The sequence below is a fragment of the Choloepus didactylus genome, chromosome 15, assembly GCF_015220235.1.
Source record: "Choloepus didactylus isolate mChoDid1 chromosome 15, mChoDid1.pri, whole genome shotgun sequence".
NCBI lineage: Eukaryota > Metazoa > Chordata > Mammalia > Pilosa > Megalonychidae > Choloepus > Choloepus didactylus.
Genome location: NC_051321.1, coordinates 37,721,095 through 37,744,752, shown reverse-complemented (window position 1 = coordinate 37,744,752; position 23,658 = coordinate 37,721,095). Strand labels below are relative to the sequence as shown.

The 23,658-nt window shown below is 38.0% G+C and overlaps 1 protein-coding gene and 1 pseudogene across 1 annotated transcript in view; one reads left to right on the top strand and one right to left on the bottom strand.

Annotated features, from left to right (window-relative positions):
• CC2D2B (coiled-coil and C2 domain containing 2B) overlaps nucleotides 1-21,117 on the top strand; it is a 161,469-nt gene extending 140,352 nt beyond the window's left edge. The window contains exons 25-34 of the mRNA XM_037803884.1: nucleotides 2,572-2,670; nucleotides 4,758-4,940; nucleotides 5,105-5,302; nucleotides 8,913-9,002; nucleotides 10,750-10,863; nucleotides 11,855-11,989; nucleotides 12,354-12,476; nucleotides 17,493-17,551; nucleotides 18,821-18,998; nucleotides 20,920-21,117. Coding sequence (XP_037659812.1) covers nucleotides 2,572-2,670; nucleotides 4,758-4,940; nucleotides 5,105-5,302; nucleotides 8,913-9,002; nucleotides 10,750-10,863; nucleotides 11,855-11,989; nucleotides 12,354-12,476; nucleotides 17,493-17,551; nucleotides 18,821-18,998; nucleotides 20,920-21,108 — 1,368 coding nt within the window. The 3' untranslated portion in view covers nucleotides 21,109-21,117. The remainder of the gene's footprint in view (nucleotides 1-2,571; nucleotides 2,671-4,757; nucleotides 4,941-5,104; nucleotides 5,303-8,912; nucleotides 9,003-10,749; nucleotides 10,864-11,854; nucleotides 11,990-12,353; nucleotides 12,477-17,492; nucleotides 17,552-18,820; nucleotides 18,999-20,919) is intronic.
• On the bottom strand, nucleotides 3,758-7,659 carry LOC119510301 (annotated as a pseudogene).
• Nucleotides 21,118-23,658: the final 2,541 nt, after the last annotated feature.

Sequence of the window (23,658 nt, the reverse complement as noted above, 5' to 3'; positions counted from 1 at the left end):
ACATGCTCTTTTTTTTGTATTCTTTCACTCAGAAAAATTATTTTGAGATTCATCTGTGTTGTGGTATTTATCAAACAGCTCATTTCTTCTTATTGCAGAGTAATATTTCATTGGCAATGTGCCAGTTTGGATGTATTATGTCCCCCAAAATGCCATGTTCTTTGATGCAATCTTGGGGGGCAGACTTATTAGTGTTGATTAGGTTGGAATCCTTTGAGTGTTTCCATGGAGATGTGACTCAATCAACTGTGGTCAAGACCTTGATTGGATAATTTCCATGGAGTTGTTACCCCACCCATTCAGGGTGGGTCTTAATTAAATCACTGGAGTCCTATAAAAAGAGTTTACAGACAGAAGAACCTCAGAGCAGCTGTGAGTGACATTTTGGAGATGGCCATTAAAAGCAGACTTCTGTTAGCCCAGAGTTTGGGGACAAAATGCCCCAAGAGCAACATTTTGGAGTACGCAATTTTGAAACGCAACTGGGAGCAAGCAGATGCCAGCCATGTGCCTTCCCAGCTGACAGAGGTTTTCCGGATTCCAAAGGCTTTTCTCCAATGAAGAGATGCCTTACCTTGGACACTTTATTGCCTTAAGACTGTAACTTTGTAACCAAATAAACCCCCTTTATAAAAGCCAATCCATTTCTGGTGGTTTGCAAAATGGCAGCATTAGCAAACCAGAACAGTAAACAAACATTCCATTATATGTTTATACATTCACCTGTTGATATACATGTGGGTTGTTTTCATTTTTTGGCCATTAAAAATAAAGCTGTTATGAACATTTGTTTACAAGTCTTCATGTGGACAAATGCTTTCATTTCTCTTAGGTAAATACCTAGTTATGAAATGGCTGAGTAATATAGTTAGTGGATGTTTAAGAAACTGCTAAACTGTTTTCCAAAGTGTTTGTACCCATTTTCATTCCCACTTTCAGTCTTTCCACATTCTCACCAACACTTGATATGGCCAGTCTTTTTAATTTTAGCCTTTCTGTTAGGTGTGATGTGGTGTCTCATTGTATTTTTAATTTGCATTTCCTAATGTCTAATTATGTTGAGCATCTTTTAATGTCTTTATTTGCTATCCATATATCTTCTTTGGTGAAGTGTCTGTCCAAATCTTTTGCCAATTTTTTAAAATTTGGGGTGTTTGCTTTCTTTGTGAGTTTTGAGGGCTCTTTATGTATTCTGGCTACAAGTCTTTTATCGGGTAAGGAATTTACAAATATTTTCTCCCAGTCAGTAACTTCATTTTCTTATCAGTGTATTTTGAAGAACAGAAGTTTCTAATATTTATCATGTCAATTTATCGACTTGCTTTTGGTTTCATATCTTTCAGTTCTATTCAATTTTTGCTTTATGTATTTTGCAACTCTGTTATTAGGTATGTACGCATTTAGGATTGTATGTCTTCTTGAAGAATTTACTCCTTTATGAAATATCCATCTTTGTTTGTATTTCTTGTTTTGAAATCTGCTTTGTCTGTTATAAATATAGTCACTCTAGCTTTCTTTTAAGTAGTGTCTGCATGATATATATATATTTTTTATTTTCTTGTATTTCTTTATTTATGCTTTTAATCGGCGTCTTTATATTTAAAATGAGTTTATTGTAGACAGTGTACATTTGTGTCTTGCTTTTTGCATCCAATCTGACAATCCCTGTCTTTTAATTTAGTGACCGACTTACATTTTATGTTATCATTTTGTTGGGTTTAAATCTTCCACTTTCTGGATTATTTTCAGCTTGTCCCATATGTTCTTTTCTTTTTCCTCTTTTCCAACCTTCTTTTGAATTGAGTACTTTTATGATAACATTTTACTATACTATTGGCTTATTAGCTATACCTCTTTATTTTATTTTTTAATTGTTGCCCTAGAATTTACAATATATACTTTATCACAGTCTACCTTTATAAAATATTATACCTCTTCATATATAGTGTAAAAATAGTATATTGCAACTATATACTTCTATTTCCCCTTCCTGTACTTTGTGCTAGTATTGTCATACATTTTCTTACTATATATATATATATCTCATAAACCCCATAACAGTCATTTTTTTCCTTTAAATAGTCTATTATCTTTTTGTATTAGAGAAGTTACAAGTTTACAGCAAAATCATGCATAAAATACAAAGTTCCCATATATCACCCTATTATTAACAGCTTACATTAGTGTGGTACGTTAGTTACAATTCATGAAAGAACATTTTTATAATTATACTATTAACCATTAACCTATCATTTACAATAAGGTTGACCATTCTGTACAATCCTATTTTTTTAATTTTTTCTAGTAGCATATATACAACCTAAAATTCTCCCTTTTAACCACATTCACATATATAATTCAGTGTTGTAATTACATTCACAAAGTTGTGCTACCATCACCACCATTCATTATTGATTATCTTTTAAAGAGATTAAAAAGTGAGAAAAAATGCCTTTCATATTTACCCTTTGGTTTCTTTTTTAAAAAGAATGATTTTTATACTTATGAGTTTGTGAAACTGTTTATCACAGAATATTAAGTTAATAATAGAAAGATTATTTATTTTAATAGGATCACTGTGTCAAGAGCTGCAGTGGTCACTCATATATAAGAAAGAATTGGCTTGGATCCATTGTCTTCCCTTTCTCTGCTCTTCTGCAACAATCTGAGGTAACAGAAAATGTTTTATTTTGCTAAGTAGTCTATAAATTTTGATTTCTTGTTAATAGAAATATTTAGTAATGTCTTTGAATCAGATTCTGCAATTGGCAGGTTGGTAGATTAGTTAAAATAATCTCATATTAGAGTGCCCCTAGCTTTTTGGAATGTTTAAAGACTCTTTTTGTCTCTAGAACAGGATATTCTCCCAAATTTATTTCTTACACTTTTAGGGTGTTCACTGATAAAGAATAGGACAGCTATCTTTAAAACAACATTCATATTTGCATGTAGTAGTTTTATAAGACCAGATTCATGAAACATTCTTAATAATGGTGTTGCTTTGTAATCCTGGGTCCCATGTTTCAGCTTTTCAGCATTGCTTATTGATAACTGTGAGCTTGATAATTAGTACCTCATCTCTTTGAGAACTGACCTCACCCCACCCCAGGATTCTGGTCTTGGGTTATGTAGCAGGAATATCCCTACATGACCTGCAAAGTATAAAATATCCTAGCCAAGACTCCACTTTGGGCCCTGTTACTTATTGAATGATCTTAGGCAAGATCATCTCTAAGCTTATGCCATACACTAGAGATTCAAAAATGAATTTTCTACCCTCAAGGAGTTTACTGTCTATGGAAGAAAATTAATATTTCAGTGCAATGTGATAATGCTGTAGTGCTTTCACAGAGGCATGAGAAGGTACTACGAGAACATATAGTAGGGAGTACCTAACTCTTCCTTGGTTGTAGGGAGGGGTAAGATGGCAATGGAGAGAAGTGAAGGGTCGGCAAAAACTTTACAAAGGAAATAACTTTTTAATCAAGTCCTTAAAGATGAGTAGAGGAGTTTGTCAAGCAAATGAGGGCATTTAATTCACAAGGAATCACATATGTAACAGTTAGGCTTCCATTTGACTTTAAACAGAAAACTTAAGTGGCCGACATAGGTAAAGGGTCTGTTTATTTCACCTAAAAAGAAGTCCAGATGCCAGTGCAGCAGATCCAGGGATATCACCAAAGATCCAAGCCCCTTTTGTCTTTCTGTTCCAACATCCTTCCCATGTGGCTTTCATCCTCATGGTTGCAAAATGATCACCACAACTCATCCTCATATCCATGTTGCAGGCAGGAGGAAGAGGGACAATGCCTGTATCAGAAAAACAGCCACTTCCCCCAGAAAACCCAGCAGATTTCTGCTTACATTTTATTTACGTGATTTGGCCTCTCCTCTCCACAGTGGTCATGTTGCCACTTAAAACTGTTGGTAAGAAAGGGGATAATGGATGTTAGGTAGTGGAGTAGAACTGCCTGCATAATGTAAAACAAAGTCATGAGGGAGCATGTTGCAAAGATAAGTGCTTCAAATAAAGAGCAGTAGGGATCTAAGTGTTTGGGGATATAGGACTTCCCACAGTTGTAAATCCTTGGAGACATTTCTCAATCTCAGGCCAGTCTGTAGGATAGAGATTTAATTAAGAGGGCGGCCTTCCGAGGTCAACAAATTCAGGTTGTAATCCTGGTTCCGCTACTCATTGGTTGTGTAATGTTGCACAGATTACTTAAACGTTCTGAGCCTCAGTTTTCTTATCTGTAAAATGGAGATAAAGACAATATCTTCCTTATTGATTCCATCTGATGTATATCAAGCATTGGGGGCACAATGCCTTGCACACACACATACAAACTCCCTCTTCCTGTGGGTCTCAGGGTTGTCCTTCCTGTTACTTTTTTTTTCTCTTTCTAGACTCAATGCAAAGTATAATACAATCATTTAGCATCTCCTCTGAACCTGAATTAGATTTTTCTCAGAGGTATTATATCTATGGTATGATAACTTGCTTCCTCATTTCATCCCTTTCTTACTTCTGCACTCTCCACCTAGGTACACGTTAGGCAGGGAGCCAAGGTGTGAGGCTGACTGAACAAATCACCTTGGAGAACCCAAACTTCCTTGTGTAAGTGCATATTAGTAGAATCAGCATGCACTCATGCAAGCCTGTTCCCTTGTGGAATGTACTGAGCTGGGCCCATAGTATATTTGATGGAAGTGTATTTTCATTATGCATAATCTATTACACTGATATCTTCTTTCAGATTAGTGGAACATTTCAAGTAAATATTCCACCAGTTTTGCTTGGATATACTTGGAGTAAGACTTATGTGTCTCCTAAAGAAGATTACAATGGGCAAGATTTAAAAGAATGTACCTTTTTAAATATTTTTGCTACTATTGAACCTCAAATATCACATGTTACCTGTAATCCAGAACTAGATAAGGTAAGTTTTACATTGAATTACTTTTATATATATCCTCAAAGAAGTATCAACCATTTTTTAAAAACAGTGATAATTTCAAAGCTAGCAAAAATAAACATTGGTTCTTGATATTTTCCTGTGAAACAAGATGGTACAATGTCAATATATTTTAAATTTGATTCTAGTTTTCAGATCAAATAGATATTTTGCAGAGAGCACAGATTTTTAAAAAAAATTGCAAGGCATTGTTTCCTAACCGAAGAATCATAACTACTGTTTTTAATGATGAAGGGAAACAGATCATAATAACGAGATACATCAAGGCATTAAATCCACCTCAACAACTTCTGGATATATTTCTTCATGATTCTAATGCAACACTTGTAAGTTATATTTATTTTCAATTGTTTTATTGAGATATAATTTGTATACTATATAATTCACCCATCAAAAATGTACATTTCAAGAGTTTTTAGTGTAGTCACAGAATTGTACAGCCATCAGCACAATAAATTTTAGAACATTTTCATCACTCCAAATTTATATTTATTTTAACTTGTTTAATTTTTTTTTTTACTAACTTTGAGTATATCTTTCTTGACAAAATTGTTTTGCCTTAAAATAAAGCTTCTTGAGACACCATCCATGAGCCCCAGATAGAAGAAAACATGTCTTCCTGATTCCCTTAATTCTGCCTACTTGAAGTAGTGAGTCTCAGATTTCACACCAGTCTTCACTGGTTTTCTTCCAAACTTTGAAAAATGACAGAAAAATTCCTTGGGCTTCCAGGAAAAATAAAAAGTAATGCTCCTAAAGGGGCTGTGTCCTTCTGAGGAGTGTGTCTCTCAGGACTGCTGCTCACTGTGCATGGGAGTGAAGAAGCTACTTGGCTTTGTAAACTGCCAACCCAGCACCTCCCACTTCACCTCCATGTGTCTCTATGGATACCTGTTTACTGGCTGAGGAAAGAGATACATGTTCAAAATCTAATTTCATGTTAAGTGAAGACTTACTCATATGCTCAAAAGAGCTTATCGCTCTTCCATTTTGAGAAAGGAAAATAGGAAATCAGAAATATGTCTCCCTTTAAGAAATAAATAAGCTTTGATTAAAGGGCTTCTGTGAAGAATTGCTTATACCTTTTGTTTATTCAGTTTCCATTTAATTAATTGCCTCTCCTCGGAATATTTGTACACTTTGTGAATTATAAAGCTCACTTAGCTGAACTTTTCTTTTGAAGAATTCTCCATAAGCTTTATTAATGGTAAGGTAAATTAATTACAATCCAAAACAAATTAAACAATTCTACCTATTGAAAAATTTTCAACCACTATTACCTGCCTATAACACATCCAGCAGATATCAGTTTAATAGCCAACAATAATTCCCTTTATAAATTAATGGTAAAAAATATAACTGTTTTGAGCCAATATCCATTAATACTTGAAAGTACAAATATGAAGTTTAAAAAAAACCACATACAATAAAATATTGTATAAAACCAGCTAATTTTAAAAGAGTTGCTCAATTTACTTTGTGGTATTTTTTTAATATGAAATCATTTAAAACAGTATGTATTTTTTGGATCATACCTGAAAGTCCACATCCAGATGTCTTTTCTATCATATCCTTGTTCTTTCTTCATTGTCGATTTTAATTTTCACTCCTGGCTAGATTTTTCTTCCTTGGCAATTCTTTTTGTTACCCCACTGAAATATTTATCACAAAAGGAATTATGACCTTGGTATGGCAGAATCTGATCACTTAAGAGATGTGAATACCAGTCCCGGTTCTCAAATTTCTTCACCTTTTCCATTGTTATCAAGTGCCTTGATGTGTGACTGGAAAGCTTCTGCTCACAGTTGCTAGTAAGTTTCAGGCAAGGATGTCAGGGTACCATCTCTTCAGTGTATTCTGGTGTTTACACTGGTATCCAATAGACTAATCTTCCACCTAATATGAGGCTCTCAGCTGCAAGGTTAACAGGTCACTCAGATGATGACTCCAGGAAACAGGAACGTGGCTTTCTGGATATTTTTCTATTCCCTTTGGTAGTTCCTTCTGTGAACCTGTCCTCATTGACTCTCTGATACAATATGGAGGATCAGTGATGACTGCATCAAAATATGTGCCCTTCCTCCGGGAGGGTTTAGATGCATCTGAAACCAGGATATCAAGGTAATACTTTTCTAAACTGTGCTGACAAAGATTTGTCCTAATGTTTTCATCTGGCCCTCTCCATTTGTGGTTTTTCTTTCCAGCTTTTCCAAGCCATGAACTGTGTTGTAGTCTATGTGTGTCCCATATACATATGCACCAAAATGAGCAGATGTGATCAGGGGGCCTCCTGTTCCAACAAATGGATCAAAGACAGTATCATTTTCTTTCACTTCTCTGTGGTTGCACATGATGAATGATAAACCGACATCCATGCTTGTATTTCCAATAAGATGTCTCCTTTTGACACTGTATGACTCAATGAGCTCTCTCTCTGTCCATCTGCAATCCATCTACCAAAAGAAAATAGTATTTGGATTCTCAGGGATGCAATTTGGGTCCAAACCGTAATCCTCCAAAACAGAAAATATATGCTGTGGCTTTTAAAAATTCGCTTTTCCTTCAAATGGCAAAAATTCAAGTGCATCCATTTGTCTGACTTTTTCTTCTTGGGTTAATGTTTTATTAAACGTGTGAATCTTTATTTTATACATAGTATCGGAATGTAGAAAAGGAACCATCTTCTCCACGGGGTAGTTTTTAAGAGAACTAACTGTACAGCTCTTTCGGAGATTTCCCATGACCTCATAGTTCAAATATAGACTTGGCACATACTGTCCGTTTCATTAAGTTTCTGGCAATATCTTCAGAAGGAATGCTAAGAATCCAAAATGAAGACTTCGCATAAGTTTCCCGGCTACTGGTGAACTGACCTCCAAAAGTGAAAGCAAAGACTATTTCTTGTCGGTTTCTTGTTGACATTCACAGTAATGATGTGCTGGAGCCTTAGCATGAATCAAGACAGTGGCACCAAACTATAGTAGTAGTCATCGAGGCATTGTTTTCGGGGGCAGAACTCCAGGTGCTCCTGCGCCCTGAGCAGCAGATACCTGTTCAGCGTGCACGACAGTGCCATTGCAGCCGCTCGCGTGCGCCTGCCTAGCGGGAATTTTTATGCTAAAATCAGAAGTCGTCATGTAGGACTTTTGCTACGCTCTCCTTTTCCATCATGGGTTTCTTCCTGCCTGTCTTCTGGCACCCAACATCCAAAGAGCTAATAGTGTTCTCAGATTTATTTCCAGATCTCTCCTTATCTTTTTTTTAAATATATAAATTTTAGCTTCTTTGTTCATCAAGGGCTGTGAACTCTGTTTAATTAATTTCAGGAAGTCGGAAAACACGACCTATGTAAAAAATCATAATAATTCATAAATTGGAACTAATGAAAATCAATTAAGATGTTAAACTTTCTGTGTTAACTCATTTGTTTATTTGTGTTCCTTTCTCCTTTCCCACCATAGTCTGATTCCTCCTCTCCATTTTGTTTGAGAAAACAAGCTGTACTACTCTCTCCTTGCTGCAGCAGTTTATATTAATAAAAATAATTCTATCTAGAACCTTTTAAGAGCAAATCAAAGCATTGTTATTCTTCAACATCTTTTCTCAATTTTTTAGTTATAATTGAAAGTATATGTGTAATGTATAATGTTTAAAATTTTAATAATTTATTATAATAAAATGTAATGGTTAACATGCATGCTCTGAAGTCAGGTCAACGGGCTCAATCCCCAGAGACTCCACATATTATATTAACTGTGTGATACTGGACAAGTTATTTTAGCACTGTAAGCTTGTTTCCTCTTAAAAACAAGAATTAAAAATAGTGTTTATTTCATAGGCCTGTAGGAGGACTAATGAGATAATGCATGTAAAGCACTGTGTTTGGTGGTAAGTATATACTACACACTCAATAAATGTTAGTTAATGTTATTCCAGGATCTCATTGCTCGATTTGTATCTTTGATTCCTTTTATGCCTAATACACTGGATGAAAATGATGACTCTGATATATGGATGACATCCGAGGTAATAAATTACATTTTATAAATAAAATGTATAGTGTTTCTTATTTGCTTGTCTTTTAAAGAAGCCTTTTTAAAAAATATTATGCACTTAGGTTGTACTTTGCCTCATGAAATTTTAAAGCATTGGATACTTTTATACATCATTTTCAGTTCTGTAAGAATCTATGGAAATAATTCAAATCAACTCAAAAAGGTGCCATTCACTCTAGACTCTTCTGATACTATTTGAACTAATCAGAATGTATTCAGGGGCATTATGATCCTGCAGAACATTGAAAGAGGCTGAGCTAAACATAACCATTCAGGCAACTATTAGTAGCCTGAGTCTGCCACCCCAACTTCCACCCAAATACAATACCCAAAACCAAGAGGTTACTACAGGTTTGGGATTCCTTTGGCTAAGGCCTTCCCAATGACATGAACTCTTTGACCACAGGATACTTGTGAATGTATAACTGATTAAATTGTCACAAGACAAGAGTTATTTTCTCCCACCTAATATGCAGTCACCAGTACCACCTTTCACCCTTCTCTAAAAATCCTCTTGAAGTATTCATCTCCATAAGTACTTTTCCAACTCTTTGAAATGACTCTTCTTTCCATTGACTTAACAAGCTTCGCATATTTAACATTTTGAAAAAAACTTACTGATTCCTCACAGAAGCTGAGCCTGCAATTCGGGGGAGGTGTCACTAGAAGGCACTAGTGATTTGGTTATATGGTCTAATTACAATAATTGTGGTTTATTTGAAATTCAAATGTGACTGTATTCAAGCTCCTATGGATTTATAAACATAAGTTTTCCACACATTTTTAAAACTTCGTAAGTGTTCATTGTCATAAGCTTCCAAGCTCTGGACATGTCGCCCCCATTTCCCCCTTCCCTGGCCACACAGCCTCTTATCTGGAATTATAATGGACTGGAGAGCACCTGGTTGATGTAAATAGTGCAGCTCGTACTCAGCAACAACAGATTGTTGCCACATGAACATTTGGGTTCATGCAGTCAAATGCTCTGATTTTTCAAGCTAAACCAGAAATCCAGATTTTTATGTGAAATTTCCCAATTATATTTTTAACATTCGGAGGGGGGGGCAAACAAAACACATCTGTAGGCAACAACTAAGTCATAAACCACCAGTCTGCCACCTCTGCTGTACTTTTCCTCTCCTGCCACCACTGCTTTACTAGGCACACTGTATTTGATCTGTTACACCCAGGTGTGCTGTTAGCTCTTTCAGTTGAAAAAGTTTCAATCAGTCTTCCTAATTGTGCTCCCACTCCTCTCTCTCCCTCTCCTTGACTTGAGGAATTCAACTATATTGATACAGGATAGAATGTAGCTCCATTGACCAAAAACACTGTGTGATTTCCTATCAGATAAGATTCTTCAAAATACTAGTCCATATATTCCTGTTTGCCAGGCAGTTTAACATTTATCCTAAGCAAAAATGCCCTATTTTGGAATTTAAATGATCTGAGCACCCTGCACAATAACCACATTGTGTCCAAAAAGAAAGGTGACCCCATTGTTCCAAGTCAGTGTTCTCTTCTTCTAATGCCCTAATATTTTGTCAGGGCAAAAGAAGCTAGAGTTCTTGACTTTGCTGTCATCTCAGCAACCTGATAAAAATAGATGCATTTGAAATGACAGAGAATAGATGGACTCTAATCTGTTGGATGCTTACATTGCTCAACTTTCCCTTTCCTTTCTTTCAGTCCTTAATGCTGCTTTTGTTTTGTCTTAGCATTGCATCAGTTTGGCTGTTGGAAATAAAGAAGAACATGCTATACTTCTTTGTAATTTCTTTCTGTATTTTGGAAAGAAAGCTTTGGTTCTTCTGGGAACCTCAATGTTGGAAGTAAGTGCTGGAGTTAATATTAAAAAGTGTAAAGAAAATTAAATCAGATTTCAACTGCAAATTTGAAAGACTTCAACCCCAAGTTTTCATCTTTTCACAAGCTAATTAGGGAGTTTCATGGGCAAACAATTAAATTTCTTCAATGTAAAGAGTGACTTCCTTTTGTTTTACTCCTTTATAATATGGTATTAATAATAGTGCTATTTCATGGGGTTACTGGGAATATTAAATTACATAGTGCGTGTAAGGCACTGAGAACAGCACCCTGCTCATGGAAACTACTCAATCAAGTGGGTGGTGGTGCTGGTCGTGGTTATTTTAGTAATAGTTACAGTGGTAGTGGGGGTTGTCGTCATAAGCGTTGTGTGTTTCTAATACTATGTTTAAGATATTTAAGAAACACAACTCTCCACTCTCCAGTTTTTAATCTTACAAGAAGTGGATCAGAAATTCATGCTTACCTATCTGAAATATTTCATTTAATTTATATACTACCCCTCCTTTCATATCTTCAGAAATCTGTCCTCTTTTGTACTATTTCTCACTCTATCATAAACATCTTGATAAGTACCAACATTGTCAGGCTTGCCTTATGGTTTTTGTCATGATCACTTATTTATCTATTTTCCCTCGGCATATCTTATTATTTCTGTGTCAAGTTTGTCAGCTAAAAGCCTGTGGTTAATTTCCCCATATGATCACCTGCTGTAGTTTTAAGTGCCTATAGATGGCAGTAAACAGTCAACAATATTTCAACAAACTTTCCTGTAGGCAGCACTGGCTCAGATATTGTTTCATCTGAATGAATCCTCATGCTAACCCCGGCCTGAGGATCCCTGGGGTTTGGGTTTGTTCCCCGCCCCCCACCAAAAGCCCTTAAATCTTTTAGAAATCAAAAATGTCAGATGCTTACATTGTAATTCCCATATACAGGAATGAGTTAAGTCAATCATCCACCCAAAATGACTTTAACTCCTTTTTTATCATACAGGGACATGTGGCTTATGTATTAACTCAAGAAACTGATGAATATTTGCTTTGGAATCCACTAACTGGGCAATGTCATAAGCAGTTTGACCCATTTTGTCCCTTACAAAGTATAGACTGTTTGTTTGATGATGGAAATGTAAGTATGTGGGGGAAAATGTTATTTTACTTCTCAAAGAGTCAAACCAGTGCTCCTTCACACCAGTGCATTAGAATCACCAGAAGAGCTTGGAGAAAAATCGGAATCTCTGAGTGTGGGTTCTGGGCAATCTTTTATCTCTAAAGCTCCCCAGGTGATTCTGTAGTGCTTCCAGGGTTAAGAACCAACGAGACAGTCTAACGTTAATATAACCCTGGAATCTCTTTACCTTCTGCCTCATCACCTTCCTTGACTTCTGCCACTTTGTTGGGTATCAGGACTGTAAACTTTTGCTCTTGCCTTACCAACCATAGGCCTTATGCTGCCATGGACCTATACTGATTTTAGGTTAATGTTTTCATAGGTCTGGTTTAATATTCAACAAAATAATACACCAATGGCTGTACATTTTGACTATTCAAAGGACAGTTTCTGGAAACAGTTGCTTCCAAAAAATTTCCAGGGGACAAAAGCACAAAGCATACAGGTAAATCTTATTTTTCAAGGTGTGTCTATATGACAGTTGCCTTTGATTCTAGTCATTACTAGGGTAGAGAGGTCCTCTTATGTTTCTATAGCTGATTGTTTATTGAATTCTTTGGCAAATGTTAATCAAAAACTAGATTTCTCTGCCATCCAGCGCATGTTGGAGCTACTGTGGTCATTTTCCTCTACCTGCAAAACAGAAAAATTGCAAAGCAGCTGTCATCTCAAATGTGAATTTAAATTTTAATACAGAATTTAAAATATTTTTAATCATAAAATATAAAATAATGTTCAAGATGATGTAGTAAGTTTTTACTTTGAACTGTAGCCCTTTTGTTCCATACCTATGGTAGTGATAAAGTATAAAAAACAAAAAGAATTGCCTGGCTCCAAACCTTGATAGTTGCTTCATGGAATGGAACCAGGACAGAAACACTAGCAGTGAGTGGGGCTAAAGCAGTTGTGGCCACACGATCTGAAAAGCTCCCTGAAAAGGTGGAAACAAAAGCCAATCTCACTTTTTGAAGCCAGAGACTGCAATAGAACTACCATCACCCCAACTTTGAAAGAAGACTGGGGTAAAAAGCTGCAAACTCACTGCCTGGGGCTGTAGAGCTAAAAATGCTGAGAGGCAGGAGACCAAAGCACAGGCCTGAGACAAGGAACCCACATAAGCACTAGATGGCTCTGCTAGTGGGTCTGCGAGGTGCTCGGTTTCACCTCTGGACCATATCGACAGCTCTTTCTGGATTGAGTACCCTAAGAAAGGAGTGTGCAGGCAATTGCAAAACCCAGAAATTAGTTGCTGTGAGCCCAGAGGGAGAGAGAAGATGAAAGAAAAACCAAAACAAAACAAAACAAAAAAGGCAAAAGACAATTCATAGGAGCAGAAACTCAAATGCTCAACTTCACACGTAATCAGGGAAATACAATTTAAAGCAATGACACTATTTCAAATGCATAAAATTGGCAAAAAAAATTTTAAATTTATAATCATACCAAGTGTTGGTGAAGATGCAGAAAAATGATGGGAGCATAAATTGCTGTGAATACTCTGGAAAGCAATATGAGGGTACCTGGTAGAGTTGAAGATACTCAGTCTTTAATCCACAAAACCAGCTTCTAAGTATGTACCCTAGAGTAACTTATGCACATATGCACAGGAAGACAAGTACAACAATGTGCATTTTAGAATTGCTTCAAATAGCAAAAAATTGGAAATAGTTTGTTAACGGCATAATGAATACTTGAGTACTCATGCAATGAAATTTTAAAATAATAATGCAGTAGAAATAATGTATGAACTGATTTAATGTAGTTCTCAACTTGGCTGTACATCCATTACATCAGAATCTCTAAGGGTAGAGCCCACACATCAGTATTTTTTAAAGCCCCTGGGATGATTCCATTGTGCAGGCAATGTTAAGAACCATTGACCTAGAGCCATGCATGTCAGTGCAGATAAGTGTTAAAAAACGTAATATTAGGCAAAACAAGGGAGATGTGGAATGGCACATACAGTAAAAAACTACTTACGTGGAGTTTGAAAACTGTATATTGTGTATGTATATATAGATATATAGTGATAGTCTAACGCATTTATGGGAATGATAATACCAAATTCAGCTTAGAGGTTACCTCCAAGGAGGAAAATCAAAAAACAGAATGAGATCAGGAAGCAGTATATAGAGTGCTTCAAGTTTATCTTTAATTTTTACTTATTTTGAAAGAAATCTAAAACAAATATGAAAGAATGCAAAGATTAGATATAGCTAGACGGTAGGTATGTTGGGTGACTGCTCATTACATTATTCTGTGTACTTTGCCTATAGATTTGAGACAGCTCACAGTATCAAAAAGGAATGCATGGTTTCTGGAGGAAAAAATCAAACAGTACCAAAGTGTGTAAAATGAAAAGTTTCTCTCCCTTTCAACACCATTTTCCTACACCCTAGATTATGTATGTATATATGCTTATGACATATGCACTAGATTCTTATGCATCTTTCTAGACATTCTCCATGCATATGCAAGCATATATACACATTTTTGTATTTTTTTGTTGGTAAAAGTCATTTTAAAGGAGGGCAAACCATGTCTATGACATCCATAGCCTGTTTTGCTTTTCCCATCCCATAGCTGTGACTATGATGTATGTGAGAATGAACCATTTAGAGATGAGGGTTTTTGTTGTTGTATAATACTTAATCATTCTTTTATCATTCAGGTAATATTTCAGTGCTGCTGTGAGCCAGCACCATGTTCAGTGTAGGTACCACAAGGAAAAAGACAGACATGTCTCAGTATTCTGGGAACTTGTGTTCTAAAGGAAGAAACAGAGGGAGAGAAGCAATTGCGGTACAAAATGATAACTGCTATTGCAGAAGAAATGCACGTGCTTTTGGAGCACACAGCAGGAGGATTTAAGGGGAGGGAGAGTTGCAGGAGCTTCTTGGAAAATAGTGATATACAAGCTGGGTCAGAAAAGGTGAATAGAAGCTGGCCTAGATGAGGAACAGCAGGTGCGGAGGCCTGCTGCGGCAAGGGGGTGTCTGTCAAGGAGCTGAAAGACCAGTTTGGCCGCTGCCAGGGAGTGTGCAGAAAGGAGCTGAGGGGTGAGCAGTGTCCTGGTAAGGACTTGGGCCTTCATCACAGGGCAATCAGAAGCCGATGTCACTAAGGCAAGGGCTGCCATGGTCAAAATCTGTCTTGAAAAGCCACTCTGGCTGAGAATGGAAAGTAAAGCTCTGCCAAATTGAATCTATAAATATAAAATGCATAGTTGCATTTGACTTAACTCTCTACTGATTTCTTTCCTTTATGTAAATGGCCTTCAGTCTTCCACCTGGCCGCGTGTAAGCCACTGTGAACACAATCTGTTACACACAGTTGAGAACACAGAATAGAGTGTGTGTGATGAGAATGTGGATACTCAGAGGGGTTTGCCTGGGAAAACTTCTTGAAGTTTTGAAGTACATATGTTCCCTGAAAGAAAGAAAGGGCCTTTGCCAGAAAAGGAAATAAAAAGTGGGCAAACATCCTATAAACTTACTGAGTCAATATAATTCAGGCTTGCAAGACTCCTCTTTGTCAGGCCTGAAGGTGTCCTAACTTACCTCCAGGAGTTGGGGGGAAGCAGGGCAGTGATTGACAGCAATCAGGGAGTTCAGTCTACCTCTCTTATCTGGGATACCTGCTGGCCCCCACAACTTGATGATGGAGTCTCTATTCCCCTTCATCTGGTAACTCCATCTCCTGCCATGCTCTCCTGCGGGGAAACTCCCTGTGCCTGAGACTATTCCCTAATCTACTGGTTCTCCAATTATGGCAAGCTTCAGAATCATCTGGAGGGCTTGTCAAAACACAGATTTCTGGGCCTCATCCCCACAGTTTCTGACTCAGTGGATGTATTAGTTTCCTGAGGCTGCCACAACAAAGTACCAATCTAGGTGGCTGCAATTTAGGTAGCTTAAAACAACAGAAATTTATTGTCTCACAGTCTGGAAACTAGAAGTCCAAATCAAGGTGTTGGTAGGGCTACGCTCCCTCTGAGACCTGTAGAGGAGAGTGCTTCCTTGCCTCTTCCTAGCTTCTGGTGGTTGCCAACAATCCTTGGTGTTCCTTGGCTTGAAGCTGCAGCACTTCAATCTCTGCCTCCATCATCACATGGAATTCTCCCTAATGTCTGTCTGTGTCTCTTATCCCCTTCTTAGAAGGACACCAGTCATACTGAATTTTGAGGATCCACCTTACTCCAGCATGATCTAATTTTAACTCAACTCATTCCATCTGCAATGACCCTATTTCTAAATAAGGTCACATTGACAGGTTGGGGGTGGGGGTGGAGACTTAGACTTCAATATATCTTTTGGGGGACATGATTCAATACACAATAGTGGGTCTGTTGGGTGGGGCTGTGAATTTGCATTTTTAACACATTACCAGGTCTGAGTTTGCTGGTTAGAAGACTACACTGTGGGAACCACGGGCTTAGCTCTTCACTTGACAGACAGAGCCTTCTCAATCACTCCTGAAGTACTCTAGGACTTAGAGGTCTGTCAAGTCTCCTTTTTACATGGCCCTCATTCCACTTGTGAGGAAGAAATAGCTGTTTCTGCTGCTACAGCTGCCTGTATTCTTCTGACAATGGACATACACAAAGGAAAAACTGTCCAAACTCAGCCCCTCACTCTCGTCTACGTGAGCCTTGCAGGGGGGGAGGGAGGGCAGAGTGGGAGCAGGGAGCTTGACAAGTCCTCCCCTCTTCCCAGCTTCTCTTGCTCAGGAGAATGTGGTAGAGCATTGCCCCCTGCTGCTGGAGGGGTGCCTGGAGTTCAGGCATGCAGAGAGCAAAAATTGAAAGGGACCCTGTGTGTGTGTGTGTGTGTGTGTGTGTGTGTGTGTGTGTGCATATACGAAGACCTGGTTCCTGCCTGCTGAAAGAAACAGAATACTCAGTCAAAGGAGGAAGATGAAAACCCATGTTAGAACAGTAATGATCATAACATCTGATATTCATTGAGTGTTCATTATATGCCAAGATTTACATATATTACTTTATTTTAAAATCTTCACAAAACTCCGGTGAAGTAGGCACTGTTATTGCCTCTGTAGTAAAAGATGAGGTAACCGAGATTCAGAGGAGCTAAGAAACTCAACCAAGGTCACACTCAGCCAAGGTCACACCACGAGTGGAAGAGACAAGTGCAGCTGTCAGAGATTTCCTAATGGAAGCAATAAGTATGTCAAGCACTTGTTTGAATAAATTAATGGGGACAGCAGCTCTGTCTTAGCCATGAAATCTTTGGTAAATCTATTCCTCCTCCTATGCTATGGTGAAGTAGTATTGAAGTCAGATGAAATACTGTGATCTATGTTTTACATATGTGATTGGATGTTTTGCCACATGAGGCTGGGTTGGGTTTCCCCTTTGTTATAACTAGCACTCCAGGAGTGACTGTGATAGAAACATGGTCTACCTAGAAGCTTTTCTAACATTCAGTTGTCTATATTTCAGCCTAAAGAAATGAAATATTCTGATACTAATAAAAGCATGGTAGAAGATCTAAAGAACAGGTATGATCTTTAATTACATGTTATGATTATTGTGTTTTCTCCCTAATTTCTCATTCATCCATCTTTTAATCCTCTAACCCAGCCTCTCAAAAATACTTAATTAGATTCAGCAGTGGGAGCATGAAAAGGGAGATTATCATAATTCATCCTATTGAATCATCTGTTTCTTGTTACATGCACTGAAAATGGCCTCTCTGCCATCCAGGCACTCCTTGAAAGGAGAGTCTAAGTTAAAAATGGTTGTCTCTCAGAAACACACTGTTGAACAGTCCTCAATGCAAATGCCTGTTGAGCCTACAGCAATCATAATGCAGAAGCTAACGTTTCTTGGAAGGACATGATGGTAAACGGTCCATGACTTGGGATAAGGTAAAAATCCAAGCTTGGTGGTAGAAACCTCAATATTGCCACTCCTGGGCACCACCCTCTAAACACCTACACACCTCTCACCTTTCATTCCCCCTCCTCTTTCTCCGGTCTTAACAAAAAAGGAAGAAATTCAGTAGGGAAATGGTCCTCAACTTCTGGTTTTCATCAGAATTGCTTGTGGAACTAGACCAGACCAGACTCATTAAATTAATATCTGGAGGTGAAATATTTTATAAAGCTCTACAGGTAATTCTGATGCGTAGCCACCTCTGAGACCCTCTGCAGAATGCAAACTACATATTTGCACTATGAACTCACTCAAAATGAGACTCCTGGCAACTTCTGTAGCACACAGTGTTGTTATGCATCAATTACACAATCATCCTACACAGTCTGAACATCATACTCACCAAGTTCGGTGACTCATTTCCTCCCAACTCTGCTTGATTTGTTAGCTGATCTAATAAACCCATCCCTGCTAATATCATCCCAGGCCAGATATCTGAATCTTTGCAAAGGTAATTTCTTGGAAACACAATATCCTATGTCAAAGGAGGGTTTTGGAGCTGTAGGAATGTCAACCCAGTAAAGACTATAGGTGCTGTCAAATCATACCAAGTGGGCAGCTGCCTACACCCAGGTAACTGGAAAATAGATGTGCCTTCGAGAGCTAATTACCAGCTACTTGGGAAGTTTCTTGCGTTGCCAAACCAAGTAAGATCCTGCTTCTCCCCAACTCAATTAATGTGAATAATGGCAAACACCCTTAACTATGGAGTTCTGATTTACTCCAAAGTCTAAAAAGCATCATTCTCATACTTGAATAAAAGTAACAGAAATCTTATCACATTTATTAAATGAGTTGTAACTTGTCATAAAATCTTTGCATTCTTGCCTCAGGATTGAAAGAACTCTGAAATGTAAAATGATGGAATGGCGACCTAAACAGCCAACACGTTGGAATCGGCAGTGTGCTTCTATTTTGAGACAAATCCTCCCTAAGCTGGAACTTGGAACAGGAAGCATTGTCTCATCTGAAGAAGAAAGCGAATTTGAAAGACTGCTACAATTTTATTCGGTTTGTACATGATTTAATGCATCAGTGACATTTATCTATGCTTTAATAGCCAGCTAATTGCAATCTTAAATATCCCCGAAATGCCTCTTGTCTTGATCCTAGAAGATAGGTGTTATGGCATTAAGATGCATTTATTTATAGACCAAAGAATTTCAAATGTGGTAAACAACTATTAACAGGGCACATTATATGACATTTTCTTGGAACCAGTCATGTGTGTTATGATGTGTGAACTATGAATTTTGGGAAAAGATGCCCAGAAGGAAACCACCCTGTAACTAAGAAATTAAGAAATGATCTCTAGATGGTAGTAATAGATTGGATTCACTGTCTTTGGTACTGGGCAAGAGGATCCAGTCAAGCTTTAATATCTTCTATATGCTAATTACTCCCAAATTTATACACCTAGCCAGGACCTCTCCCTTGACTGCCACTCTCATATGTTCACCTGCCCATTTGACATCTTCTTAGATGATTAAAAGGCATCTCAAACTCAACAAGTCCATAACCAAACATGGTGGCCATTCAGTATATTGTTAGAGTCCCCCTTTCCTTCCCCTCTCCCATCCCCAGCTCTGGGCAGCCTCTCACCTCCTCCCTCTGCGCTGCTTCAGTGGGTTTTTGGAAGCCACAGCCTCCCAAGAGTGAGATTCCTTCCCCCAACCAGCCAAAAGACTAGAAGCTGTCTTCTCGGGAACCTCCTTGCGGGATAGAAGGAAGGAATCTGCTGGGAGTTGAGGGACTGTGGGTATCAGTCCTTAGACTTCCAGGAAGGGGTCTGCAGACACTACTCATTCATGAATAGGTAGGTTTTTTTGTTTGTTTGTTTTTAATAGAATTAGAGGGTAAACAGATAAGCAAAGCATAGTTAAATATAAATTGAGGTTAAAACTTGGAGTTCCTATGTAAAATTATCTGACTATTTAATAATACACAGTTGACAATCATAAACCTGGGTTGAACCCTGCAGCCTGGGTTCAAATCCTGGCTTAACCACTTACTAGCTTTGACTTAGGGTGAATTACCTAACCCTTCTATACCGTCTACTCTATCCAATAAGATAAACAGAGCTACAAATAGTTACCTGTTTGGTGGCTGTGGTAGGGATTAAATGAGTTCATATTTAGAATAGTACCTAGCACCTAGCACATACTTAACAAATATTAACTATTATTTTTATTCTATATGGTAGGCATTGTGCTAGGCACTGGAGTTATGACAGTGAACAAGACAGATGCAATCCTGTGCATTCACAGAGACTATGGGGTCATTAGAGAGACAGACCAGAAAGCAGGTGCTTGCCATATAGTATGATAAATAAGTACTTTGCTAGGGGAAGAATGATGTACTAGGGGACCAAATGGGAAGAACACATGAACAGATTTAAGGAAAAGCCTCCTTAAGTAACTAATATAAGGCTTGAAAGAGATTATAATTGTTGACTGCATATTATTAAATAGTCAGCTAATTTTACATGGAACTATGTTCCATAGTCCTTTAATCCCAACACACAGTAGTTACTTAATAAGTAAAGATTAAATCAATATTGAATAAATTCTTCCAAAATTCTCACTTAAATCCTTCATTTTTAGGATGAAGTTGTTTCCTTGCAGGCAGTTTGCTATTCTAGAAAGGGTACAAATATATGGAATGTTAAGTGTACAGGCTCTGGCATCAGACAGATCTCACTTTGCTCCTGTCAAGTAGGGATAATAATAGAACCTACTTCATAGGGTTGTTTGAGGATTAAATATTATATGAAGCATTTAACACTGTATCTAGAACATAGAAAGCACTCACAAAATGTTAACTATTATTTGATGATTACCATTTATTTGAGGCTGCTTGATCTTCTTGCATACAGTGATAGCAGATTACTTTCCTGATTCTAATGCGGGTTTGTGTTCTGTCTCTTGTCTAGGTCGCAGGATTTCCCATCCAGATGCCGTATACGGATGTGCAGTCAGTTATTGATGCTGTTTATCAAACTGGAATTCACACTTCTGAATTTCCCCAGACAGAATTTGCTCTAGCTGTATATATTCACCCATACCCAAGCAACATATTATCTGTGTGGGTCTATTTGGCTTCCTTAGGCCGACATCAGTGACAACATAGTAGAAGCAAGGAAAGGATTTTGGGCCCCCAGACCAGAAGCAGCCAAAACATGTCTGGAACTTTGGGATTTTGCTGCGTCTCCTGAAGTCAAGTCAAGTGCTGAGCCCAAATGTTAGTTCACTTATGGAGTTGGGCACCATGGAGACTTCCTGATCTGTGAGGACAAGTCTAGATGACCTGCTTGCCAGAGGCTTCCCCAAGAAGGACCCTTTGTCCAGGTCACTGTCTGCCCTGGCAGACCTTGGGTCACTGTCTTATTCTGGGAATTCTGACCCCCAACTCCCCAAGGCCAGTGTTTCTCAAACCATGAGCCTCGTATTACCTCAATCAGAATTACCTGGAGAGCTTTGTGAAAATGCAGAGTCCCAGATTCCATCTTACACTTATTGAATCAGAACCTCTGAGAGTGGAGCTCCAGAAACAGCATTATCTTCAGCCAACTCCCCAGGTAATACTGATGCAGTTAAGAGTGCCGCATGAAATGCTGTCATTACTAAAGTGAGGCTGGTACAGTTGATGCTGGTTCTGATGCAATGTCAGGTCACTCAAATGGAAACTGATGGTCACTGCTTCTCATAAGATAAAAGGTCATTTCACTGGGGAAAGAAAAGAAGGAAAATCTACCATGTCAGCCTGCGCGTTGAGGTCAGCTTCTCACAAATTTACACTTGGGATGCTACTGATACGAAGTCCTTACAGCTGCAGGGATTTGGAAGGGACCTGAAACAGGAACTCTACTTAATCTAATCCTTTTCTGATTCTGTGAGGAAGAGAGGACATGGTCTCAACAAATCTCAGAGCCCCTTCTTTCCTCTGTGAGCAGCCCCCCGCTCTGTGTCTGGCACTTTTCTGCTGCTTCTTTTTTCCCCTAATTATGGCCCCAAAGAGGCCCATCTAAATCCTAGGAGCCCCTCAAGAAATAAGTAGACAAGAATCTAAGTTGGAAGCATTATACTTTGTTAAATTTGATTATTCTCTGTGCTTCATTGAGAAAAGTATTTAACAATTTGCTTAAATGTTACATAACAGCTTATCATTAAAGAAATAATAATCAAGCTATAAAGATTTCCATAGTTTGACCAGAGCAGTTTTATATGAGGTGAAGGTGAGAGAAAGAAAATTCACCTCTCTCATTGCACAGGGGGTCCTTGGCTCACTCCCCAAACAAGCAGAGAGCAGAAATCTCAAATTCATCCCCTGGGAATCCCCAGTCTGTACCCTCCACAAATCCTCTGCATCGGCTAGTGCCAAAGGCCTCATTTATTTGCAGTGATATTAGTCTTAGACCTAGAAGAATAAAGTAAGAAAGAAAGAGTAAGAATTTAACCAACAGGTTAAAATCTAATTGTGTGTCCTTCTGGCATGCATAAAGAAATTGATCAGAATTTGTTTATATTTAAATGTTTGTGTTTAAATGCTGTTCCTGTTTGCTAATGCTGTCCATTATGCAAAATACCAGAAAGGGATTGGCTTTTATAGAGGGGGTTTATTTGGTTACACAGTTACAGTCTTAAGGCCATAAAGTGTCCAAGGTAACACATCAACAATCGGGTACCTTCACTGGAGGATGGCCAATGGCGTCCGGAAACCCTCTGTTAGCTGGGAAGGCACGTGGTTGGCATCTGCTCCAGAGTTATGGTTTCAAAATGGCTTTCTCCCAGGACATTCCTCTCTAGGCCGCAGCTCCTTTTCAAAATGTCACTCTCAGTTGCTCTTGGGGCATTGTCCCCTCTTAGCTTCTCCAGAACAAAAGTCTGCTTTCAAACTCCATCTCCAAAATGTTGCTCTGTAAGCTGCAGCTCCTCTCTCAGCTCCTGTGCATTCTTCAAAGTGTCCCTCTTGGCTGTGGCAAACTTGCTCTGTCTGTCTGAGCTTATATAGTGCTCCAATAAACTAATCAAGGGCCACACCTCCATGGAAATTATCTAATCAGAGTTATCGCCTGCAGTTGGATGGGTCACATCTCCATGGAAACACTCAATCAAAGAATTACAATCTAATCAACACTAATACATCTGCCCACACAAGACTGCATCAAAGATAATGGCATTTGGGGGGACATAATACATTCAAACCAGCACAAATGCCATATGAAATTTTGTTATTAAACAAGTTACACACTTTGATTGAAGTAGCACAAAATAATATCTGTGGCAAGATAAGTTGCCAAAGAAATGCTAAGTTAATGCAGTCCATTTCTGTGGAGCTTTGAATGTGTATATAGCTATTTCATTAGTTGTTTATGGTGTTAGAATTGATAGGCCACTTAAGAGTAAGGTATCAAGAGTTCACAAGCAAGCACAGAGGGCCTTTTTGTGTTGTACATATTTTTTTACGTGTATGTGTTACCTTTTTCAACCAAAATTTTTCCTAAAAATTGTGACATTATCTGTAATGAATCATTTTTCATTTGAGTGTTTTAAAAATACTTGGTTCTAAATGGAACATGTAATTTTGTAATTCTTTAATTATTCAACAAATAATTACAGAGCATCTGTAACGTGCCAGGTATTAGTGTATGTGCTGGAGTACAGCAAAAGAC